General features: G+C 36.8%; 3 protein-coding genes across 3 annotated transcripts; all 3 read right to left on the reverse strand.

The window, feature by feature from the left end:
• Nucleotides 1–396: 396 nt before the first annotated feature.
• Nucleotides 397–7,164, reverse strand: LOC125836479 (cleavage stimulating factor 64-like). Its single transcript, XM_049515652.1, has 10 exons — nt 6,937–7,164; nt 6,656–6,734; nt 5,870–6,044; nt 3,429–3,462; nt 3,059–3,279; nt 2,808–2,885; nt 2,514–2,549; nt 1,767–2,198; nt 984–1,283; nt 397–745 (listed from the first exon to the last, which is right to left on the reverse strand). Exons 1-10 carry the CDS (start codon nt 6,971–6,973, stop codon nt 608–610), a joined length of 1,530 nt encoding a protein of 509 aa, XP_049371609.1. The 5' UTR covers nt 6,974–7,164; the 3' UTR covers nt 397–607.
• A 766-nt stretch (nt 7,165–7,930) lies between these two features.
• On the reverse strand, nt 7,931–13,591 carry LOC125836235 (vesicle-associated membrane protein 722-like). Its single transcript, XM_049515395.1, has 5 exons — nt 13,189–13,591; nt 10,784–10,925; nt 10,574–10,694; nt 9,244–9,306; nt 7,931–8,351 (listed from the first exon to the last, which is right to left on the reverse strand). The coding sequence occupies exons 1-5, from the start codon at nt 13,379–13,381 to the stop codon at nt 8,202–8,204; spliced, it is 669 nt and encodes a 222-aa protein (XP_049371352.1). The 5' UTR covers nt 13,382–13,591; the 3' UTR covers nt 7,931–8,201.
• A 1,619-nt stretch (nt 13,592–15,210) lies between these two features.
• On the reverse strand, nt 15,211–19,871 carry LOC125836207 (leucine--tRNA ligase, cytoplasmic-like). The gene is given in 3 exon segments (XM_049515325.1): nt 15,211–16,780; nt 16,782–18,641; nt 19,695–19,871. Coding segments are annotated over 2 exon segments (3,240 nt in total). The 5' UTR covers nt 18,614–18,641; nt 19,695–19,871; the 3' UTR covers nt 15,211–15,372.
• Nucleotides 19,872–20,518: the final 647 nt, after the last annotated feature.

A 20,518-nucleotide genomic window follows, 5' to 3' on the forward strand; every position in this document is an offset into this window, starting at 1 on the left:
ATGAATTAATTGAAAGTTCATGTGGCTGCTAATTACTTCAATTTACCCGTTGCAACATTAAATTGGACAAAATTTAATAGTCGCTAAAGTAGTAAGTGATAAACTATTTCTAAAAGCTCTGATCCACCCTATACCATCCCCATTTGTCATCCTTATATGAGAAAGCTTTGACCCTCCCTATCATGCCCCAATTGTCATCCCTATATGAGGGTGACATCGAGTATTACACTTTTATCGGGTGCTTCCCGTTTAATTTTTGAAAATAAAAGCTTTGACCCGCCCTATCCTGCCTCAATTGTCATCCCTATATGAGGGTGATATCGAGTACCACACTTTCATAGGGTGCCTCAGAACAATAATAGGAATAAATATTTAATGCTTGAGTACAACTGGAGCTACAAAACTCTTTCCTCTTTCTTTCATTTAGCTTGTAAACAGCCTGCTTATAGTCATTACATGAATGTAATACACCCAAGTGCATTTTAACAATCCTTTGGAAATCAATCACTTTACAATATGGTAAATGATCCAAAAGACAACATGCCCTTCTGCACAAATATTTTGGTGGGGCAAGTATCTGAGGTCCTTGTCACGTATTAAAGTTTGGCTATGTTGGCCGCCGAAGCATCTGTTGGAGCTGAATGACCTGCTGCTGTTGATCTGGTGGCAGTGCACTTAACTGCTCAGGAGTGAGACTCAGTACTTGTTGCAGCAAGGCAGACTCAACGTCCGAGGGAAGCTGTACCTGTTACATCCCATGCGATTCTAAATAAAGTATCAAATCAAAACAATAAGGGGTATTTAACATATTCACATCGAAGATTGTATGCATCGGATGTATTAGTTATGCATACTTTCAAATCAATATAGCAAGCAATAAAACAAATGGAAGTAGAAACATCTAAATTCACTTATCATTTGCAATTGATCTATCTTAAGTTCCTTCAATTGATTACAAAGAAACCTCAACACTCTAAAATTACCTGAGTAGCTTGTTTATCAGGGTTTGACATTTCTGCTGCAGCTAAAATTTGAGTCGAGCATCCTGACTGGGGCGTAGATACACTTGCATCAGGTAAGGCATAACTTATTCCATCATTTAGCCTTGTCGTTTTTGATGGCCGACTCAGAAGATCTAGATTATATGCTGCCCCTCTCTTCACCTCAGGCAAACCTGAAGGGTAAGCTGGTCTGGTAATCAAAGATGAATTATTAGGAGCCTGGGGTCGTTGAGAGTCTTTATTCGTATTATCCAAGACACCAGACACTACTGAAGGATTTCCCTGTTAATAAAAAAATAAAATTATACAAGTTCACATTGATGTCCCTTTGGAAGAAACAAACTATAACATCACTGAAGGTAAGTCTCTTGCAGAAAGATACATACTGTTCCATATAGATACTATCCTATGGACTTCCTATATTTTATTGTGTTTGGGAGACATCAAGTAAATTTTCCATGAGTAGAAAAGGGGTAAGGAGCGGAGCTTGTATTATAAAGCAACCTTTTGCATAAGATTCTAGTCATCTTCTTGTTTCATCCTAAATCTATTAAGAGAATCCAATATTTAAGCTCTCTTCCTTTCTACGGAAAATTTATTCTTTGGAAAATTACTTACTCAACCATTCAAGCATGACAATCATCCAAAGTAAGTTATATTGTCCTTATTAACTTATTTTCAAATCAATGTTCCCATAGATTTTATATTTTGCCAGCTGTGTTCGTTTGTTGCAGTTGTAGACTAACAGTAAATAAAGATATACACCTGAGAACCTTGTTCCAATGATGGGGTACGCATTGATGAAGGAGGAGGAGGATATCTTGTCTTTTCTGTCCCCAGCTGACTATTATATGTAAAATTCATGGAAGCAACTGGCCCAGCTTGTTGTAAGAAAAAAGGCTGCATTTGCTGCTTTACAGCAACAGAAGTTCCCACCTGAACTGTTGGATTAATTGACACATTGACTTGGGTTGCATTGATGGAAGGATTTCTAGAAGGCATAGGCAACTGACTTTGCAAAACTTGGTTCTGCGATTGTGCTAGTTGAGTCTGAGGCTGTGCCTGGGGGAGTAAACTAGGAGGAAGTGGGGGTAACCCAAGAAGAGACTGAGTTGACAGTTGTTGACTTTGCTGACTATCTAGAACCAATGGCTGCAGCTTAGGTGCAGCCGATTGCTGAATGTTTGGCGTCTGCAACTGCAAATTTCAAAGATTATCAGGTGTGGCTCTTTGACAAACTGATTCCTCAAAAAACAACTAAAACAGCAGCAGCAGTAGAATGCCCTAAATAAAATGAAGACGATATATGTGTGTCTGCTGATTTTCAAATAAAATTAAGAACTAGGCGATCCTTAACGTGATTCTGATACCAAAACAATAGGAATCAAACTCAAAAGAACAATAAAGGAAAGGAAACCTATATGAATTTTGAAAAGATACATTTTGACAGCTTATCTATATAAGTATATATGAGAGAGAGAGGTATTAAAACAAAGGAGCCAGTGAACGAACCATTGGTTGGGTTACCATTCCCAGTATTAGCTGTGCCTGCATTGGCAAACAAATACAAACTAGTAACTGTGTGGTTTCAATAATCATGCAATGTAAAAAGAAACAACAGTGATATTCTGATGCTGAGAACAAGTAATATGACACCCTTCATGTTGCAATAAAGCATGCTCAGCACTCCAGAAAAGAAAAACGGTTATGCAATTTGCAATGAAGAATAGATGATTGTTTTGAAGTCAGCAATAACAAAAATACTAAACAACAGCAGAAACTTGAGCATCTACCATAGGTTAATACCAGAAAAAGAGCTTTTGACAAATTTGGAATTGCTAGCAGCAATTGGCGTGTCTGTTCCTTGTTTTGTGTACACATTGCCTGTCATCAAAATTACAATAATCATGTCAAGCAGTTATCCACAAGGCTAGCATACTTGTGGGATTACACTGGGTATGTTGTCTAAGTTTGTTGCTATTTTATAATTTTGCAGCAATATTCAAGCAGAACTAGAAATATCATGAGTTGGAGACGTATGCAATCAACATCCTGACCTTGAACTCAGACATAACATCTTTCAGTTGGCTCCTAGACAATTTGGACATATGTAGTGTTAAAGGATCTATCCCAGACTGGCTGAATGAGCAACTACTCTGAGCAGCTCCAAGAGCTCCTGCCATAACGGCTGCAGCAGTCATAGCTACTGACATGCCTAATGGCTGCTGAAGTGCAGAATCCACAGGGACAGCTGGTCCCCCAATGTGTTTTTGGGGATCTGATAGACATTACCATAGAAAATGTTAGATTCTAATTTCAAAGAGAATAAAAAACAATTGATGATATGAGCCCCCCCCCCCCCCCCCTTTCTCTATTTTGCTTATTGAAAAAGAAAGGGTGAAAAGCAGAAGTGAAATTGAAACATACCAACATTCGCAGTCATACCAGGTCCGCCGCGACCCTGCCGAAAAGACAAACATGGTCAATTGAATAGATGTTATTAAAAATTAGAGAAAAGAAGCATTTGCTTTCCTTACATGCTAATTTTTTGTTCGTTTCTCTTTTCTCATTTGGTGGGGTTCAACAAAGTATTTGCTTGAGTTGGAAAAATTGACGTCCAGAAAAATAATGGTAATACGTCACAGATGAAGTTCTCTCACAATATTTATGCTTCTGCCCTTCTCTTCAAGAGGGGTTTGAATATTAAAAAGTGCTAGTTGCATCCTAATTTAGGAACAGTCTTCTGACCGGGCACAACTTTTAGGTAACAGTTGGAGTTTTGATGTATTTAAATGAAAGTGGATTTAACAATGTAGATGAAGCTAACTTTTTAGAGAATTTACATTTTAGAATAGAAGTTCGTGAAATTGCACCTTTTTTATAGCAAGAAAAATGAAAACTTAAACATTGTAGCAAATAATTCCTCATTTCAGTCAAGGAAGTATATTGCTGGCCTCCTCAGGTTTACACATTAACATGAGCAAGAGCCTTCTTTATCCAATTAATGCTGGGGGAAATTCAGTAGTTAATTATGATTTTGGGGTAAAAAACAGGACAATTTCCTGCTGCTTACTTGGGTCTACCAGTGTTTTGGACGGCGAAAGGCGATAAAAGGCAACAAGGGTCTGTCTCACCAGTCACCACAAGGCGAGGTGAGCGGCGAGGCGCTCGCCTTTTTAAAGTGCGGCACCATTTAATACCAAAAAATTAAAATATTTAATTGCATATGTAAATAATCAAAATCTCAATAGCAATAACATATTAGCAAATATTTCAATTCAAAAACTGAAAATAGATAGTACATACTAAAAGTCTAGAACTTGAATGAGAAAAAAAACATAACAAAAAGTCAAAACAAAGGTAGAAGTGATTCTAAAGTCTGAAGAAGAAGAAGGAAAAAGAACCAGAGGAAGAAGAAAAGAAGAAATATGTATTGATTTAGACTTCGGAGTTGCTGGAAAAGTCTGGCTAGTCGCCGGAGGAGTCTAGTTGAAAACCGTAAAATTACCTTTTAACTTTTAAAATCCTAAATTGGTCGCCTTTTCTTAAGAAAATACAAAAGGTGACACCTTTCTTGCCTTTCTTGCCACTTGCTCGCCTTTTGTCATCATGCTGTCGCCTTTTGAAGATTGCCTCGCCACAAAGCTAAAAGGCGATGAAGGGTCACCTCGCCTCTCTCCATTGGCGACGAGGCAATTGCCTTTCACAACATTGGGGTCTACATTTGGAGGTAAAATCATAGAGCGTCTGATGCGTGGCAAGGAGCAATAGAAGAATAGGGAGGAAGTTGGATATGTGGAAAAGCAGTACTTATCCATGGAGGAAGATTACCACTGATCAATAATGTTTTGGATAATGCCTAGGGGATTGGTCTAGTGGTAAGAACCAGCGCATGATGTTTTGAAGAGAATTCAGTGACCATTCCAATGATAACATGCTAAACACCTTCCAAACCCTGTTTGTTGGTGAAATCATGGGGAAGTAGATACCAGTTTTGAAAAATAACAAACATAAAAACATGAGGAAGTAAATGATCCAAGTTAGTTTTGGACATCATCGACTCCCTGATTCAATATAGGAGTCGCATCATACTTCTGTAATTTGAATCTTCTGTTGACTCTGTCAATGCAATTATCTTACTTCATCAAAAAGGTCTTAATTTAATTCAAAATAGAAAGTAAGACAGTTAATTCAAGATTGAAGGGCATCATAGATTCTTCCAACTGAACAAACTATATATCTGAAACTGTCATGATGAATACTTTACTTCAACAAGTTTTATGCGCTAATGACTAGTTTAGATGTCCAGATCAAGATAGGGTATCAAACAGAAAAGTTAGAGTAAGATGTGATCCCCAAAATCTACGAACGACTACGAAGAAATCGACATATGCAAGTCAGCTAGGTGAAACACTGTAGAGGCAAAAGTAGAATAAGTGAGCAAATTGCAGGTAGCTAAAATGGTTAAAGCACCAGATACCAATTTGTCATTAACCAGGATAGAAGCCAGTCACATTAATGCTGGATACCTTAAAAAAGAATAAGTTCATCACGAACCTAGTGAGATGCCAACACCACCTTCATCTCCCACAGAACCTAATGAGATGCCAACACCACCTTATATGAAATTTAAGCATCTCCACAACTCCACTAACACTGTCATGGTTTTGAAATAGCCAGACGCCAGTTGTTGAGAACCATAAAATCCAATAACTTTAATAAATATGGATATTTTGGTTGAGACAAGCAGGAAAATGGATGTTCACTCCAGGGACAAGAAATTAAAAAACAGGTAGAGAAATAAACAGTGTAGTAGTTTTTGGTAAGGAGTAATACAAAAATTGTCCAAGGATATTTAAATGTCTTACCTGTTCACGATTTCTGTCGGAATTTTTATCATTTTCAGCAAAATCAACTCTTAGCTGCCGACCATTTATCTCGTAACCCTTAAGGTTGCGGCGAGCACTTAATGCAGTCTCTTCATCCTTGTATTCGCAGAATCCATAACCTTTTGGTTTCCCAGTTTCTTTATCAATCACTAATCTGAGGAGGAAAATAGAGTGAATAGAAAGATGAGAAATGCTAGGTGGACTCATCCAAGTAAGAAAAGGAGGAGGAGGAAGAAATCAGCTCCTATCAGATGAAAAAGAGTCTCCTTCAGTCAGTCATCCTCCACATAATTCCCTCTAAACAGAATTTAAAAATCCTTGCTGGTGATAAGTTTCCGACCAGCTGCGATAAAAACTTCAAGCATTCATTTTTTATTTATTTTTTGGAACTGGACAAGCATTCATTTTTATACAAAAGATTAAATGATATTAGGTATTCTAGCTGTAGAGTTCACTTTGTCCATTAGTCACCTCAAATCCTCAATCAGCAAACTAACATCTACAGGGATGCATGACCAGAAAATCAGCATTACAAAAAACACCGAATTTGGGATGATCAAAAGGTTAAAAGAGTATTTGTTTTATCATCTTCACTATTTTCTTACAGATACTATCATGTTAGTGCACTTGTAAGTTGGAAACTTGCAAAAGGACAGTCTTTTATATCCTCCTACGGATAACAAAATCAGCTGCTTTAACTAAATAAAACAAAGATAAAGCAGTCCCTGAGTCAATTAAGGGAGAAGGCAAAGAAAATAAACTGACCTGAAGGAAACAACTGGTCCAACTTCCTCACAGATTTGCATTAGTTGCTCCTCAGTAGCATCATATGGTATATTCCCAACTACATCACCCACAAATAAATTTAAATTACGTTAATATCCTACTATCAGTACTAATATACACACAAAAGCAACCCAGTGTGTCCGATTGGTTAAAGTTCTAATCTTTTCAACTAATTAAGCAACACAGTTTGCATAATTACAATAATCCAAACAGAATTTCATAAAACTGAGAGATACAGAAAATTAGGGGGAAATGCTAACCAAAAACGCGGCGACGCTGAGAATCAGAAGTGGCCATAATTGTTATAAGTTGAAGAAGAAGGTCCAGTGAATCCTTTCCCTCTTATAATTCGTGTCTCGCACATTCCTTTTCCTTTTCAAACTGGGATTAAGCGGAGACGGCATTGCCAGAGCTCGATGAACAGAGGGCAGGAAAACGGGTCAGCCGACCCAATCACGGCAGCCCATTAATTTTACAGTACTACTGCCTCCGTCCCATTTTAATTACTTCGATGGAGACCAAGTTTAAGAAATTAAAAGGAATTTTTGAATTTTTTTTTTAAAAATATTGAATAGAAAATTACACCTTTTGGTATAGAATTGAAAAGAAGTAAGATACTTTTATATTTTAAAAAAATAAAGTGAAATAATTTTTCGAAAACATGTAAAATGTTTGTTTGTTCCTAGATTGGTACGAAAGGATAAATGCTGATACATATGTATCAAGAAACACCTTCTAACTTCAACTATAAGGTTTAAATCCCGGACTTGGAGTTGGAGGGAAATTAAAAATGGGCAACTATTGACGACCTTCTTCTTCAATGAACATTAATATACTTCAAATAAAAGAGGAAGGTTGACAAGGATCGATTGGATATAATCTCTACCCTGATAAAAATAAGAATTAGATTGTGTACATCTTACTCTTCTCAAATCTCACTTGTAAAATCACACGCATTTGTTGTTGTTGCTGTATAAGATGATTAAATTCCACGCCTTACAATCACCTCTCCATTTGCCCTTCCTCATCCCCCAATTCTTAGTAATAATATTAAGAAAAAAATATTTTAAAAAGTGCTGAAAATTTTACGAAGTTGGAAAAAAGCTTTGCTACTTGAATAAACCAGCCAAGTGCCCTAAACAAAAATATATTCTTCAGCAATGCTTAAGGGTACGTAGGGTTACCAACATATAAAATGGTCAAAGACCTAACGCAAAACCAACTGGATGAAAAATTGAATATCATTGACAAGAGTTTCTAGCATTGCAGGTCTTTTTCTTATAAAAAAGAACATATCATTAACAGCACAAAATGACCTCTCAATGGCGGCATCATATACTACGACATTTAGACCAGAATATAAAGAAGAGAAAACTCAGATCCTTTCTGCTCCAACAAACAGAAAAAAAGTGAGTAGGCTAATTAATACATACAGAACATACACCGTCTCTATTCTCACAGAACTGTAAATGCTGATATAGGACAAAGCTTTTCATACAACTATAGCATCACAATAGAAACATCCTCACTTTCCACAATTGAATCCCTTGCAAACTGAGAGAACAATGATGAGGATCAAAGCTATCAGGATACCTAACACTATCAGCTTGATTTTCATGTTTTGCAACCACATCTTCCTCCGTATTTGGGTTCCCGTGTTCCTGAAGTCCTGTGCCTGTTACAATCAAAGAAGACACTAGCATTGGTTGGTGCTTTGAACAGATGGCACAAACTTCTTTTTGGGGCAAAAGCAACATGGAAACAACAGCCACCAGAACTCTATACAATAATGATGGTTAACTACAACAAAGTTGCTGCTTAAATGAAAACTGAGGCTAATTAATATCACAACAAATCTTTTTTTTTTTTGGAGGGGGGAGGATAAGTTGTCAACTAATATTATAACGAACTGATCAATTTGACAAGGATAAATATAATATCTTTAGACGTCAGGCGGATATTGCCAACCATCAATGGTAGTCCATCTATACAGCACTAGAACACATCTCATTACAACATACAGAAAGGGGCAAGCAAACAGGTAAGCTTCTTTTACTCCTTTTTTTTTTTTTTAAATGAAGAAAGAAGTACAAGCTTAATTAACTCCTTTTGTGTAAGTTGAGGATATGAGCACCATTGTCTCCCAACATCATAGGGTTACGAAAAAGTCAGACTAATGGAAGAATAAGGTAGGCAACAATCAAGCAAATCAAAGGCGACATCATCTTGTTGACAGGGCAACCCACCTTAGCCTAAGTTAGAATCCCATGCAATGCAAAAGGTAAGGATGGTGGGTTGTTCACTTGTAGCTCACTTATAAACCACATAGTAACATTAGCTAAGAGTAACCTCAAGTTGAGATTAACATGCAAAAAGTATTAATGAAATCCTATGAAGAAAGTTTGTCCATATGAAGATTGAGCACCAGTAAGAGTCAATCCCATTCCCAAATGGTAAGATAATACAAAAAGCAAACTGTAAAATAAAATTGAAACCATCTGATTTAAATTGTTCTCAATAGAAGGATTTAAATGCAAGTTTTAAAAAAATAAATATAAAATGATAACCTGGTGATGAAGGTTCTCTGTCTTATCAACAAGAAGCTCTATCTTCTCTCCACGATCAAGAACCTAGAATTTCGAACAATGATAACATACCACATCAACTCTCATGATGTCGACCAGTAGAGCGAAAACCATAATAACACATGAAGGAAAGATTTTGAAATGAGAAAAGCATTAGACGTAATCACAATAATCATTTCTAAATGGAATTTATGATTTGATAAGTAAGAAATCCCCCTGACCGCAAGTGACGCAAAGTTCAAAACTTGGGTGGATATTGGGGCCACCCCTCTACCCTTCTCCACTTGGATATCAGGCTTTTGTTTGCAGCAGAGTTGGAACTCGTAACATGCACCAAACCCGCACATCACTTGTTGTACTGTTACCACTAGACCAACCAACACCCTTGGGAGGGGGGGGGGGGTATGTAGCTTATGGATATTAATAATGGTTAATCGTTTTTGATATAGAATCACTCTCCAGACAATCAATCCTATACTTAATACTGCCTTCTAGTTTACTGACCTATCCCGTCTACAAGAACCACTTTCTTCAACTTACAAGTTGAGAGCAATTGCTAATATAAATAATCTTTAACATTTTCCACTCTTTTTTAAATATGACAAACATTAAAACTCCAAATATATTGATGCTTCAGACCCATCCTTGTGATCACATTATAATTATAACACTATATAATTGGGTTGACAGGAGAAGACTCCCTTCAGTCTAATAGTTTATCTTGTAGTAATGCACCTAAAAATTATTCAAGTGAACTAATTAGTAAGATTGTATGTAACTATGTAATGAGTTTATATAATGCAATCTTCAATTCTAGGAAATGATGAAGATTTGAGAAGTTCACTCTTCACTGACGGAGCTTGCCTGAGATCCCATTCCGATGTAATCACTTCCCCTTTGTTAGTAAATATTCCAAAAACTCCATAATTACAAGTTCTGAGCAGGTAGTCATTCTGCATGAATTGATCAACTTGCGCTCTACAAAATATTAGTGTTCTATACAAAAAAGATTGAGCTAAGAATGTAGTGCAGTGGAATGGAGTGGAGTAAAACATCAGTAACTATGCTAATGCAAGCTAGTTAGGTTCGGCTATATGAATCCTCAATATTCATTTCCCTCCATTTAGAAGTTAGCGTAATGATCAAAGAAAAATTTACAAATTTAGCTCAAGTATTTCTACAGTTGGCAGAAGGAATCCTCAGAACAATTATGAATCACATAGTTATCCAGGATATGGGGATTCAATAACAACATCACATAAGGAAGTAAGGACTAATCAACCATCAAACGATAGATGAAGAGACATTTTACCTTCTCAATGTTTTCCATCATAACACCCTTAACTTCTGAAACCTGTGCTTTCACTTTGGCAAGTTTGCTAATTTCCTCAGGATGTTCAGCACAATACTGCATATGCTCCTTCAACTTAGGGCTGCACTTAAAAGAGTACTGCAGTTAGATGACTCAACAGAAAGCTCTGCCTTCACATACCACTAAAATAAACTTTCAATATTAAATTACCCAAATTCCTTGTTCAGGCTATTAGGAGGAGCTGTCGCAGCCTTCCCACTCCCATATTTTGACATGAAATCATCCTTAATGCGCTCCAAAAACGCTATTGGAATTTGTCTTCCAACAGACTCCTCAGCAACCACACAGTATGCTGTAAGGAGAATTATAAAATTAGCATAGGTAAGTCCACTAATCAACTAAATGCAACATTGGTATATTTCTGGAAGTGCAAGAGAGCAGAATAACAAACAATTTTCTAATATCACTCAGATTCTCCTCTCATAATAGCTATTTAATTCCATAGGTTAGACACTCAGATATGATGCTCTTCACTTGAGGGTAAATATAAAATCATCAGATCACAGTAAAGTAAGAAGCTAAGGAATTGCATTTTGGAAGGTTAAACATTCTCTTAGATATACATCTAGTCTCTTTCCAAAAAATGCTTTCCAGTTGCTAAGAATTAAGAAAAAACCAGTTTGACTAATGATGATCACAGATTTCACATTAGTGCCTTAAAGGCACTATAAGTAACTGAAAACAGTTAACAGTGCAACTAACAAAAACACAACTGGGACTTCAGTTCCCAGTGGCATGACAAGCTGTAGAAGAGAGTTGGACACAAGACGACATGGAAATTAAAAATATCAAAAAGGCAAATTAAATGATCTTGACCACCAGTCTCTTCTTTCCTCCAGTGGACAAACATAAAACATCCAAGAAATGTGATCACAGAAAAAGTGAAGCCAGTAAAATATGTGTCATCTGTGTGTGGGTAGGGGATTGGTTTTTAATCTACTACATGAACGTAGTAAACGTTTTGCTTCTCTTCACTTCCTCCCCCCCCCCCCCCTCTCTGACTCTTTTTTCCCCTTAATCTTGAAAAGATTCAATCCACCAAAATTGTTCTTCTGTGCTAATTTTAGTTTTTGGCCAGAAACCTCTTTCTCCTTATATTATTATATTATTCTAATGCAAGTGATTTCTGGATCTGTGGAGGAAAGAAGGACAAGAGAGTTTTGAAGCCGGGAAAATAAATGAAAAGAAATGATTAGTTGAGTTTGGTTTTCTTATTAGATAAAAAATATGTTATTTCAGGAGAATAAATGGAGTCTAAATTGTATTTGGCTGAATCAATCAATTGATGTTGAAGAAAAAAACTGTGTTACAGAGAGGGTGGGGTGAAGAGAAATTGTAAGGAGAATTGAGAGGGGAAAAAAAGACAGAGTGACAGGGAATGAAGATACCAAATGATGCTGGACAGTCGGGTTATTTTGGTGAAGAGACCAAGAAGTCTCTTTATTATGCAATGTAATAAGCAATTAAGGGTATTCAAGGAAAATAAAAAATGAAGACATTGCTAATCTACTACCTTGGTGCAGTAGGTTAGCAAAACCATATAGGTACTGACTACTGATTAACTCTTCCCAGTGCCCACCAAGTCTTAGACAGAGGGAAAGGAATCCCCTAGCATTTTATGTATCTGTTGCGATTTGAACCCTGCTGTCCCATCACCCATGGTTTTTATCCTAGCACAAAAATATTACCTAAAGTGATGAATTCAGATGTATTTGATTATTCAGTTTCACTTTTGCATCTCAGACCAGTATAATGAAACAGAACTCCCAGAAGATCATAAATCTGAACCAACTCTCGAATCTAGTACACTCCCTCCAAATAAGACCTCAATTGAACATTTTTTTAAACAAATTGAAACCAAGTGATGCATAACCAATCGGTACATCTTATTGCTTATCAAGCAAATATAAATGAACCGAAGTAGTAAACTCATCCAACTTCACCAACCAGTCAGAGAAGTATGAAAAGAAAGCACTAATAAGATGATAACAATTATAATTTAAAAGGAGCTATTCCACTTTACCACCAAAGAAAACTGAGAAATACCCCTTACAAGCAAAGAACAAACAGTTGACACAATCGTTCCCCTCCCAGAAAATCCTGAAGTTCACGGTAAAATGGATACACAAAACTTAATCCACAGAGGGAACTGAACTACAAATCCACTGATCCCTTTCATTTCCCCTAATTTCAGATGCAACAATAAAAAATTCGTCCTAGCACACAAAATCCGGGAACCCCCAATACAACCAGGAATTTGGGTGAACTTCACTCTCTCTACAATCAACAACATATAATGGTTCACAGTACTAGAATTAATTTTAAGATCAATTTTAATCCCAGTACTAGAGTTAAATCATCATATTTCCGGATAAAGAATACAAATTAAATGAAGTTAATACCATAAACCACGATTTTCAGAAACAAAAAACACGGAACGATAATTACTCAAAATTTCTTCGGTCCCTTTTATATCTACATCAATAGAAACAAACCCAGAAACAGAAACAAAAACATCAACAGAAAACAAGAGCTTTATGGGAAAGAGAACTGACTGAATCCATTATCAACAAGGTAGTTGAAGGTATGACCATCACAGTTATAAGTGAACTTGTTATTGGAAGCAGGCAGCTTCTGAAGACACTGATAAGCTATGGAGTTGAAGTTACCACTGAAATCTGTGTATTCAGCCAATATAACATTCCCACGACCGACAAACGCATAGATCAAAGCTTTCTGTTGACCCATTTACAACCGATTTCTTGCTTTTCCGGTGGATCGCCGATCTGGTTTTGTGGGTTTTCTTCGATTTTGCTTAGCAAGCAAACAAAGAAGAATTCAAAGGTGAGAAAAAGTGTAGACTAATGGACTCCTCTATATCCTTGTGCCCTTTTTCTCTCTCTTGATTTTTAGAGAGAGAAAGCGAGTCCACCACTATATAAGGCAAGTGACCGAAAGTAGCTCAATATTATATCGAACACCATTTTCTAATTTCTACTAAATGAAAACTTTTTTTTTTTTTTTTGCAAATAAACCATTATAAAAATGATGAAAATGTTATTATTATAAATTTAAAATAATTTTTTTACACGTAGAAGAACGAATGACAAAATAAACATGAGAAAGAAGTTTGGATTCCATTTTCGAGAAGGGTATATATATCAAATATTTTTAAAAATATTAAGTAAGAATAAAGCAAAAGAAAATTTGATCATATCAAAAGTAATGATTATAAATTAGACATATAAGCTGAAAAAGCAATAATTGATCAAACAAGGTCTTAATAAACCGACAATATTTTTAGTTTTGATCCCTATTAGAACCTAAACTTCATGGAAATTTTTTTATATGTATAGATAAATTTCTTAAATATACTGATAGAATAAATATTCATGAATAAATAAATATTTTATTGATTTTTAATTTTTTGGAATGAAAAAGTTCATCAATCCAAATAATCATTCTTTTATTTTCGTAGCGCTACAAAATCCATGACCTTCCAAAAGAAATGTATAGTCCATCCTTCGAGGAGGCTCAATGATTTAGGCTTGGGACTTTCATATTGAAGATTTCAAGTTCGAAACTTCTTGCTGTAAAGGATTCGTCTTCTAGGTCGAGCTTGTCACACGAGCTTGCTCAGTCTGGGTTAACTCTCCAGTATGGTTTGCAAGATATTGAATAAGACCAGGAGTCTGTCTCTAGGTCGAGCTCGTCACACGAGCTTGCTTAGTCTAGGTTAACTATCCAGTGTGGTTTGCAAGATATTGTATAAGACCGTGAGTTTTACCTTGTGCATCCCTAAGGATAGGGATGGCAATGGGGTGGGGTGGTGCGGGTTGAGCTTAATCCGCAAAAATTTTAATCCTCCCCGCCCCTCATAGACTCGCCCTGCATGAACCTGCCCCGCATAATTTTTTTAATATTCTCTTTTTCTAGTTATGTTTGATATTAAAAATAAAATTCATAAAAATAAATTCATTTTTTCATTAAGTTGTATTAATTTAATAGGATGGTGACTTAAAATCTTATTTTTTAGAGGTCAATTGGGAAACATGTAAGAAATTGTATTATTTTTTATTGAAGAATTTTCACTTATTATCTTGAATATTTTAGTAGTTTTAATGAAACTATCTTAATAAATAATGCTCTATCACTCTTATAACATGTAAAAAGTTAAAATTAAGTTTGAACTCACATAATCACATATACCCGAACCTCCCCCCTGCCCCACAATAATTTTTAAAAAACCTACTTCAACCCGCCCCACACAACCTTAAACCTGCCCCGCCTCATATAGCCTTAAACCCATCCCGCATCCGCCCCGCCCCATTGCCATCCCTACCTAAGGATAGTAGCTTAGAATTTCCCTTTGTCATTAAAAATTGTAAAAAGCTAGAAAAACATATTCATAATAGGAAGGCAAGGAACACTGCCTTGTTTATCATATTTTTCAAAAGGTTTCCAAGGAACAGAAAAGCTAACAAAATCACAATATCATATACCTTTACATTAACTCATTCACTGAAATAATGTTATAGATCCACTGAAGTGAAGGTTACATAATAAGAAGAAAAAAATGGGAGTAGCAAATACAAATTTGGTCTGAACAAATGGAAGGCCTTAAAATCTGAAAATTGGCTAAAACTCTAAAACCAAAAAACATAACCATACTTGGACAAGTTATTAGGCAGGATGCTGGGACAAAAATGTTCATAACTTGTACTGCAAAAATGTTCTACTCAGAGAAAGATTGCAGTTGGATTGCCTGGTGATGGTGGATTCTGCCTCACTACTGCAGCATGAGGCCCTGCTATCTCCAGGGCATCATCTATCATAGATAAGATCTCCAATTTCTCGAGACCAAGCTGTCTTTTGATCAAGTCTGAGTTCTTCTCAAGGACTTCAATCTCACCAAAAGGAAGCCTCAGGTCCAACGCTTGAACCCCAACTGACAATACTTCGTCTTTCTTGAACCTCAAGAAAGGCATACAGAGCTTTTGTATTTGTTTGAAATTGCCTTGCTGTGCAATATCACTCTTCTGCAATTCGGAGAGGATTTCTTTATCAGGTGCAAAGGAGCCGGTTGAAGTGTCAAATTTCCTCTGCAGAATCCCCAAACATTCCTTTTTCCACCCACCATACTGCTCATCCACATATATCAGCCCCACAGTAGGTTTGTTTTGGCTATTCAGATTTACATTTCCTTTCTTTGAACCAGAAACCTGCTTCTGAAGTAGCTTCCTCATCGAGATAATTGTGTCTTGCAAATATTTGTTGGCCTTCTTAAGGGTAAGATCTGGCAAATCAGCCTCAGGCCACCCAGCTTTTATGACATAACCATCCTTCTTCAGAAGCTCTCTCCAGGCATATTCAGCATAGTGTGGGCAGATTGGAGCAATAAGTCGCGTTTGAACATCCATAAATTGCCATAGCAAATCCCGGTTCATGCCTCCTGAACCACAGGAAAGCCTGTACTCATCTCTGGCAGACTGAAGATCATAAAAACCAGTTTTCAGAGCTTCCCGAAACATGTATTCACTATAGTTCTTCTCTGCAGTCCTAACTGCAATATTAATTTCATTAGCAAACACACGGTCTGCATATGTGGATGGTGGCCCATTTCTTAAAGATGGCTCTGCAGAAAGAACCTCCTGCATCCATGCTATTTCTTTTGTGAGACGTAAGATGGCAGCATTAGCTGTTTCAAAGACAAAGTTAGCATCATCCATCCCATCACCTGCATCTGCAAGAGCAAAGCGTGTTGCATCAGCTGAAAACTCTTCAATTGCCTGCCGGAGTGTTCGGAAATTTCCAGTAGACTTGGACATCTTCTCAGAGTTGAGCATTATATGCCCATTGCATCTGAATCCACGCGGCCAGTGATGTTTAGGGAACATGGCAGTGTGGTTATAGATGCAAAAGGTAAGATGATTCTGAATAAGATCCTTGCCAGAAACTCTGAGATCGAACGGATACCAGTAGTCAAATTCCTGCTTCATCTCCTTGAGAAGAGATGAAGATATAGAAGAATTTTCAGGAAAAGGTCCATTACAGAACAAGAATTCCCAGATCTCATCGGTCAGCTGCTCTGGTTTCACTGAAGAATGATCATTACCATACATGTCCCCTTTCTGCAAGAAATGTGCCAGTGTAATATGCCATATAAACTGTGGAATCAGACAAGGACTCAACTAAGAAATCCTCATCCCAAGGAATACGAGTTCCCAGCCCAAAATTGCGAGAGCAAGCCCACTGATTAAGCCAGCTAAGAGTGTGTTCAAAACCATGCCGTGTCTCATCAGAGTAGAGATTTATACTGGCCAAACACTCTTCTGCAGCTTTCCTCCATTCTGATTCTCCATAAGTGAGATACCACTGATCAGTTAAAGCCACAACACACTCATCCCCAGATCTCGACATGACCTTCTTCTCAGGTTCACTATATATCACTGCTTGATTCATCTCCAAAAGGTTGCTCCTGATCAGACCTTTTGCTTCTTGGACTTTCATACCAGCAAATTCTCCAACAATCATGGTTCCTTCGTAAAACCCACCCTTGTAAATTGTTTTCTTTGCCTCATCAAGCTTATCTCTCTCATTCTGGCTCTTGATTTTTTTTTCAATACAAATTCTCTCAGCTGACCTGTCTCCAAAATCTGGATGGTTGATAATTGGGACTATCTCAAACGGCAAGACCCACTCATCCTTCACACCAAATTTGGCCCTGAAAGCTGGCTTTGACTTCAAATCATGTAGGGCCATATAATCATCGGGGGAATCACTAGGAACACTAGTTACAATTCCTGTACCTTTTTCAGTAAGGACAGATAACATGGGCAGAGTGTATATTGTCTTATTAAATGCCAAGGGAGACCTCAGGGGCAAACCTATAAGATCTTGACCAGACAATTCAAGCAAACAACTCGGCTTCTCAGGGATCCGAGACAACCTCTGATAGGCTAGATTAAGAGCTGCCTTATAAGTCAACACAAAAACCTCGGTATCATTAATCTCAAACACCCCATATTTTCCTTCAGGCAAAACCCAAGCATTTGTTTGCCCATACATGGTCTCTGGTCTCAGTGTAGCTGCTGCGAGATATACCTTTTTCCCCTCCAGAACACTCATCTTTGGTGGAAAAGGTGGGAGAACTTCCATCTTGATAAGAGTGTACTCCTGAGGGATAACTCCTTCACCAGAAGCGCGGTCATGGTCGGCACATGGCTGACCATCTAGGGGCGAATATACGGTGTACCTGAGATCTTTAACAATTTTTCCAGACGCTTTCAGCTTCCGCATTTGCCACCGTACAAACGAATCAAAGTACGGATTCATATCAGTTGTAATAAAAGTTCTACGCCAATCACAACCCAAGCCAAACTCCTTCATATCCTCTACAGCCAGAGGTGGAAAGTATGTTAGCCAGTAATATGGGTCTGTAAACCTTGCAATTTCCTCGTCAGACAGACCATAACTCCTCATTATCTCCCACTGGCACTTAACACCCCCAGTCTTTGCAAGAACCTTTGATTTCTTTCCTTTAAAGTTTCCACCCGGCAAACCCTGATTTCCTTCAGCCACAACCTTCACTTCTGTTTCAACACTCTCCTCTTCCTTCACAACAGGAAACACGGGTGGGTTCCCAAACCTTGATATCTCCCTCGAAAGCTTATCAGCAGATGCCTTTCTGGGCATTCCTGTGCAGTGAAATGCAAAAGGCAAAAGAACCCTAGCACCTCTTAATCGGTGATATGCAGCTGCAAATTCAAGCTTTGACAATGAAAAAGCATGGCCCAAATGTAGATATCCATTCATATAAGGGAAAGGGAAGTTCCCAAAGAACTTTTCACCCACTTTAGGAGGCGATTCTTTAGGTTCAGCTCTGAAAACATCACCTTCTGTCCACCACTTATGAACCTGTTTCTCTATGTCTAACAATTGGTTCCTTCGGGCAAAACTTCTGCCACCTTCTTCTGCCATCACTTCTCTATCAGCAAACCCACAGAATCTGCATAAAATAGGAAAAATCATATCAAGAGAACATCTTCAGAATTATATCTTCACAGATCATCAAGACAATTTTGAATAGATAACGCAACATCTTTGCAAGAAATATGCACACTGGAAAAAATGTACAAAAGGAACATCATGTTCTTGTAGGAAACAAATTACACGAACCCCAAGCTAACATCGCATACACAAATAAATATGATAAACTAACATAATGGAACACTACGATAACCAAAATAAAATCTTAGGTAATAACAAGTGATCTGATACATCAATTCCATACACTTCAGAGAATGCCTGAGTCGTGAAGTGATCTAGACCGCGTCTTCCTCAGGAAGAACAATCATGGAACAGAGCAATAGTAGACCATTTACCATCTCCTTCAATAAACCAATAAATTGCTAGGAAGACACAACAACCAAACAGCTGGAACACAATGGAAAGTGGAAACTGCTTATTCTGTGATAAGGGTATTAACAGCAATCAATTATAATTCATGAAAAATGAAATTACAACCAGTACAAACATTGGATAACAGCTTGCAGAAACTTATAAGGAGAGTAGTAATTCACGCAATGTTAGAAGCATGTACAGTTTCAATTAAGGCCCTATATGCAATGGAATCAACTGAAAAAATCAGCAGAATATAATTAGAAAAAGGAAAAACTTTACAGGCCACCTCACCATAAAATGCAGCTGAAAAATCATTAGAACAATTAAGTAAACGAAATACTTCAAAAACTAATATGAACAATGAAAATAGAAGTAACTCATCAATGAACACACCCAAGATTAAGGCTTTATGATTCAATTCCGCAAAAGGATGATGGCTATGATATACTCGCTACTATAAAAGTAACTTATTCATGAACCTACCAAAGATTGGGACTTTATTATTTGTATTCAACCTAAGAATGATGGGCATTTGGAAAATGACAGAAAATCAAACATATCGATCTGATTCAAGAAAATTAGCACAATTACTAACAAAAACTACTATAATTCAAGAATTGAGAAAAAAATAGTGACAAATACGAAAAAGTTTCTTTACCTTGATTTGCTTAAATTCAAGGGGAATATAACATATGATGAAAATTGCTTAGGCTGAAGTGAATATCGTCTCAGTATATGAGACGCCACAGTGAAGAGTGAGGATCAAAGTAGAAGAATCACGTTTAATAGGGTTTTTGCATTTTCTTTCGTTTGTCTTTAGTTTTGCCACTGTAGTCTGTATATTCTAAATGGTCCCACCAAAAGTAGCATTAGCCAATTTGGCCCCACTAGATTCTGTTATCGACGGCTGCTTATTGGTTAGTTGGTTCCAAATCAATAAGATATTCGTTATTAATTTTTTGTTAATCAGTTTATAGTTCTTAATGATTTAATTTTTTATTTAATCAATAAAAATGTTCCTCTAATTTTCTTTGTTTTCTCTGATTTTCATGATTTGTTCATATATGCACTATCTTCATGCATAAAAGCCTATGTGAATTATAAGAGGAAGCAAATTCAAATAAGTTATTCCTAAAATAAAATTGTTTTCTTCCTAGTTAGGCAACAAAGTTGATGCAATAGCTTGGTAGTAAATAGTAATCTTTCAAAAAAAAATAAGGTCAGTTCACACGGATGGGTAGAACCCCGTCAAGCCAAGAATTATAAAATGGAAAAGAAAATAGAGTTCGTATTTAGAATCTAAAGCCACTATTATATAATTAGGGATAAAAAGGAAAGATTTAGTATAATCTAATTTGGGTTATTGATTTAATCATTAACTAAATCTTAGAAACAAAAATCAAAATGATAGACCAATAAGAGAAAATTACAAAATCTTTAATTTAAGATCACAAGATTCAAAAGTCTTATTTACTTTCTCAA

This window comes from Solanum verrucosum, unplaced genomic scaffold (genome assembly GCF_900185275.1).
Source record: "Solanum verrucosum unplaced genomic scaffold, falcon-dt-bn FXZP01000278.1, whole genome shotgun sequence".
Taxonomy (NCBI): Eukaryota; Viridiplantae; Streptophyta; class Magnoliopsida; order Solanales; family Solanaceae; genus Solanum; species Solanum verrucosum.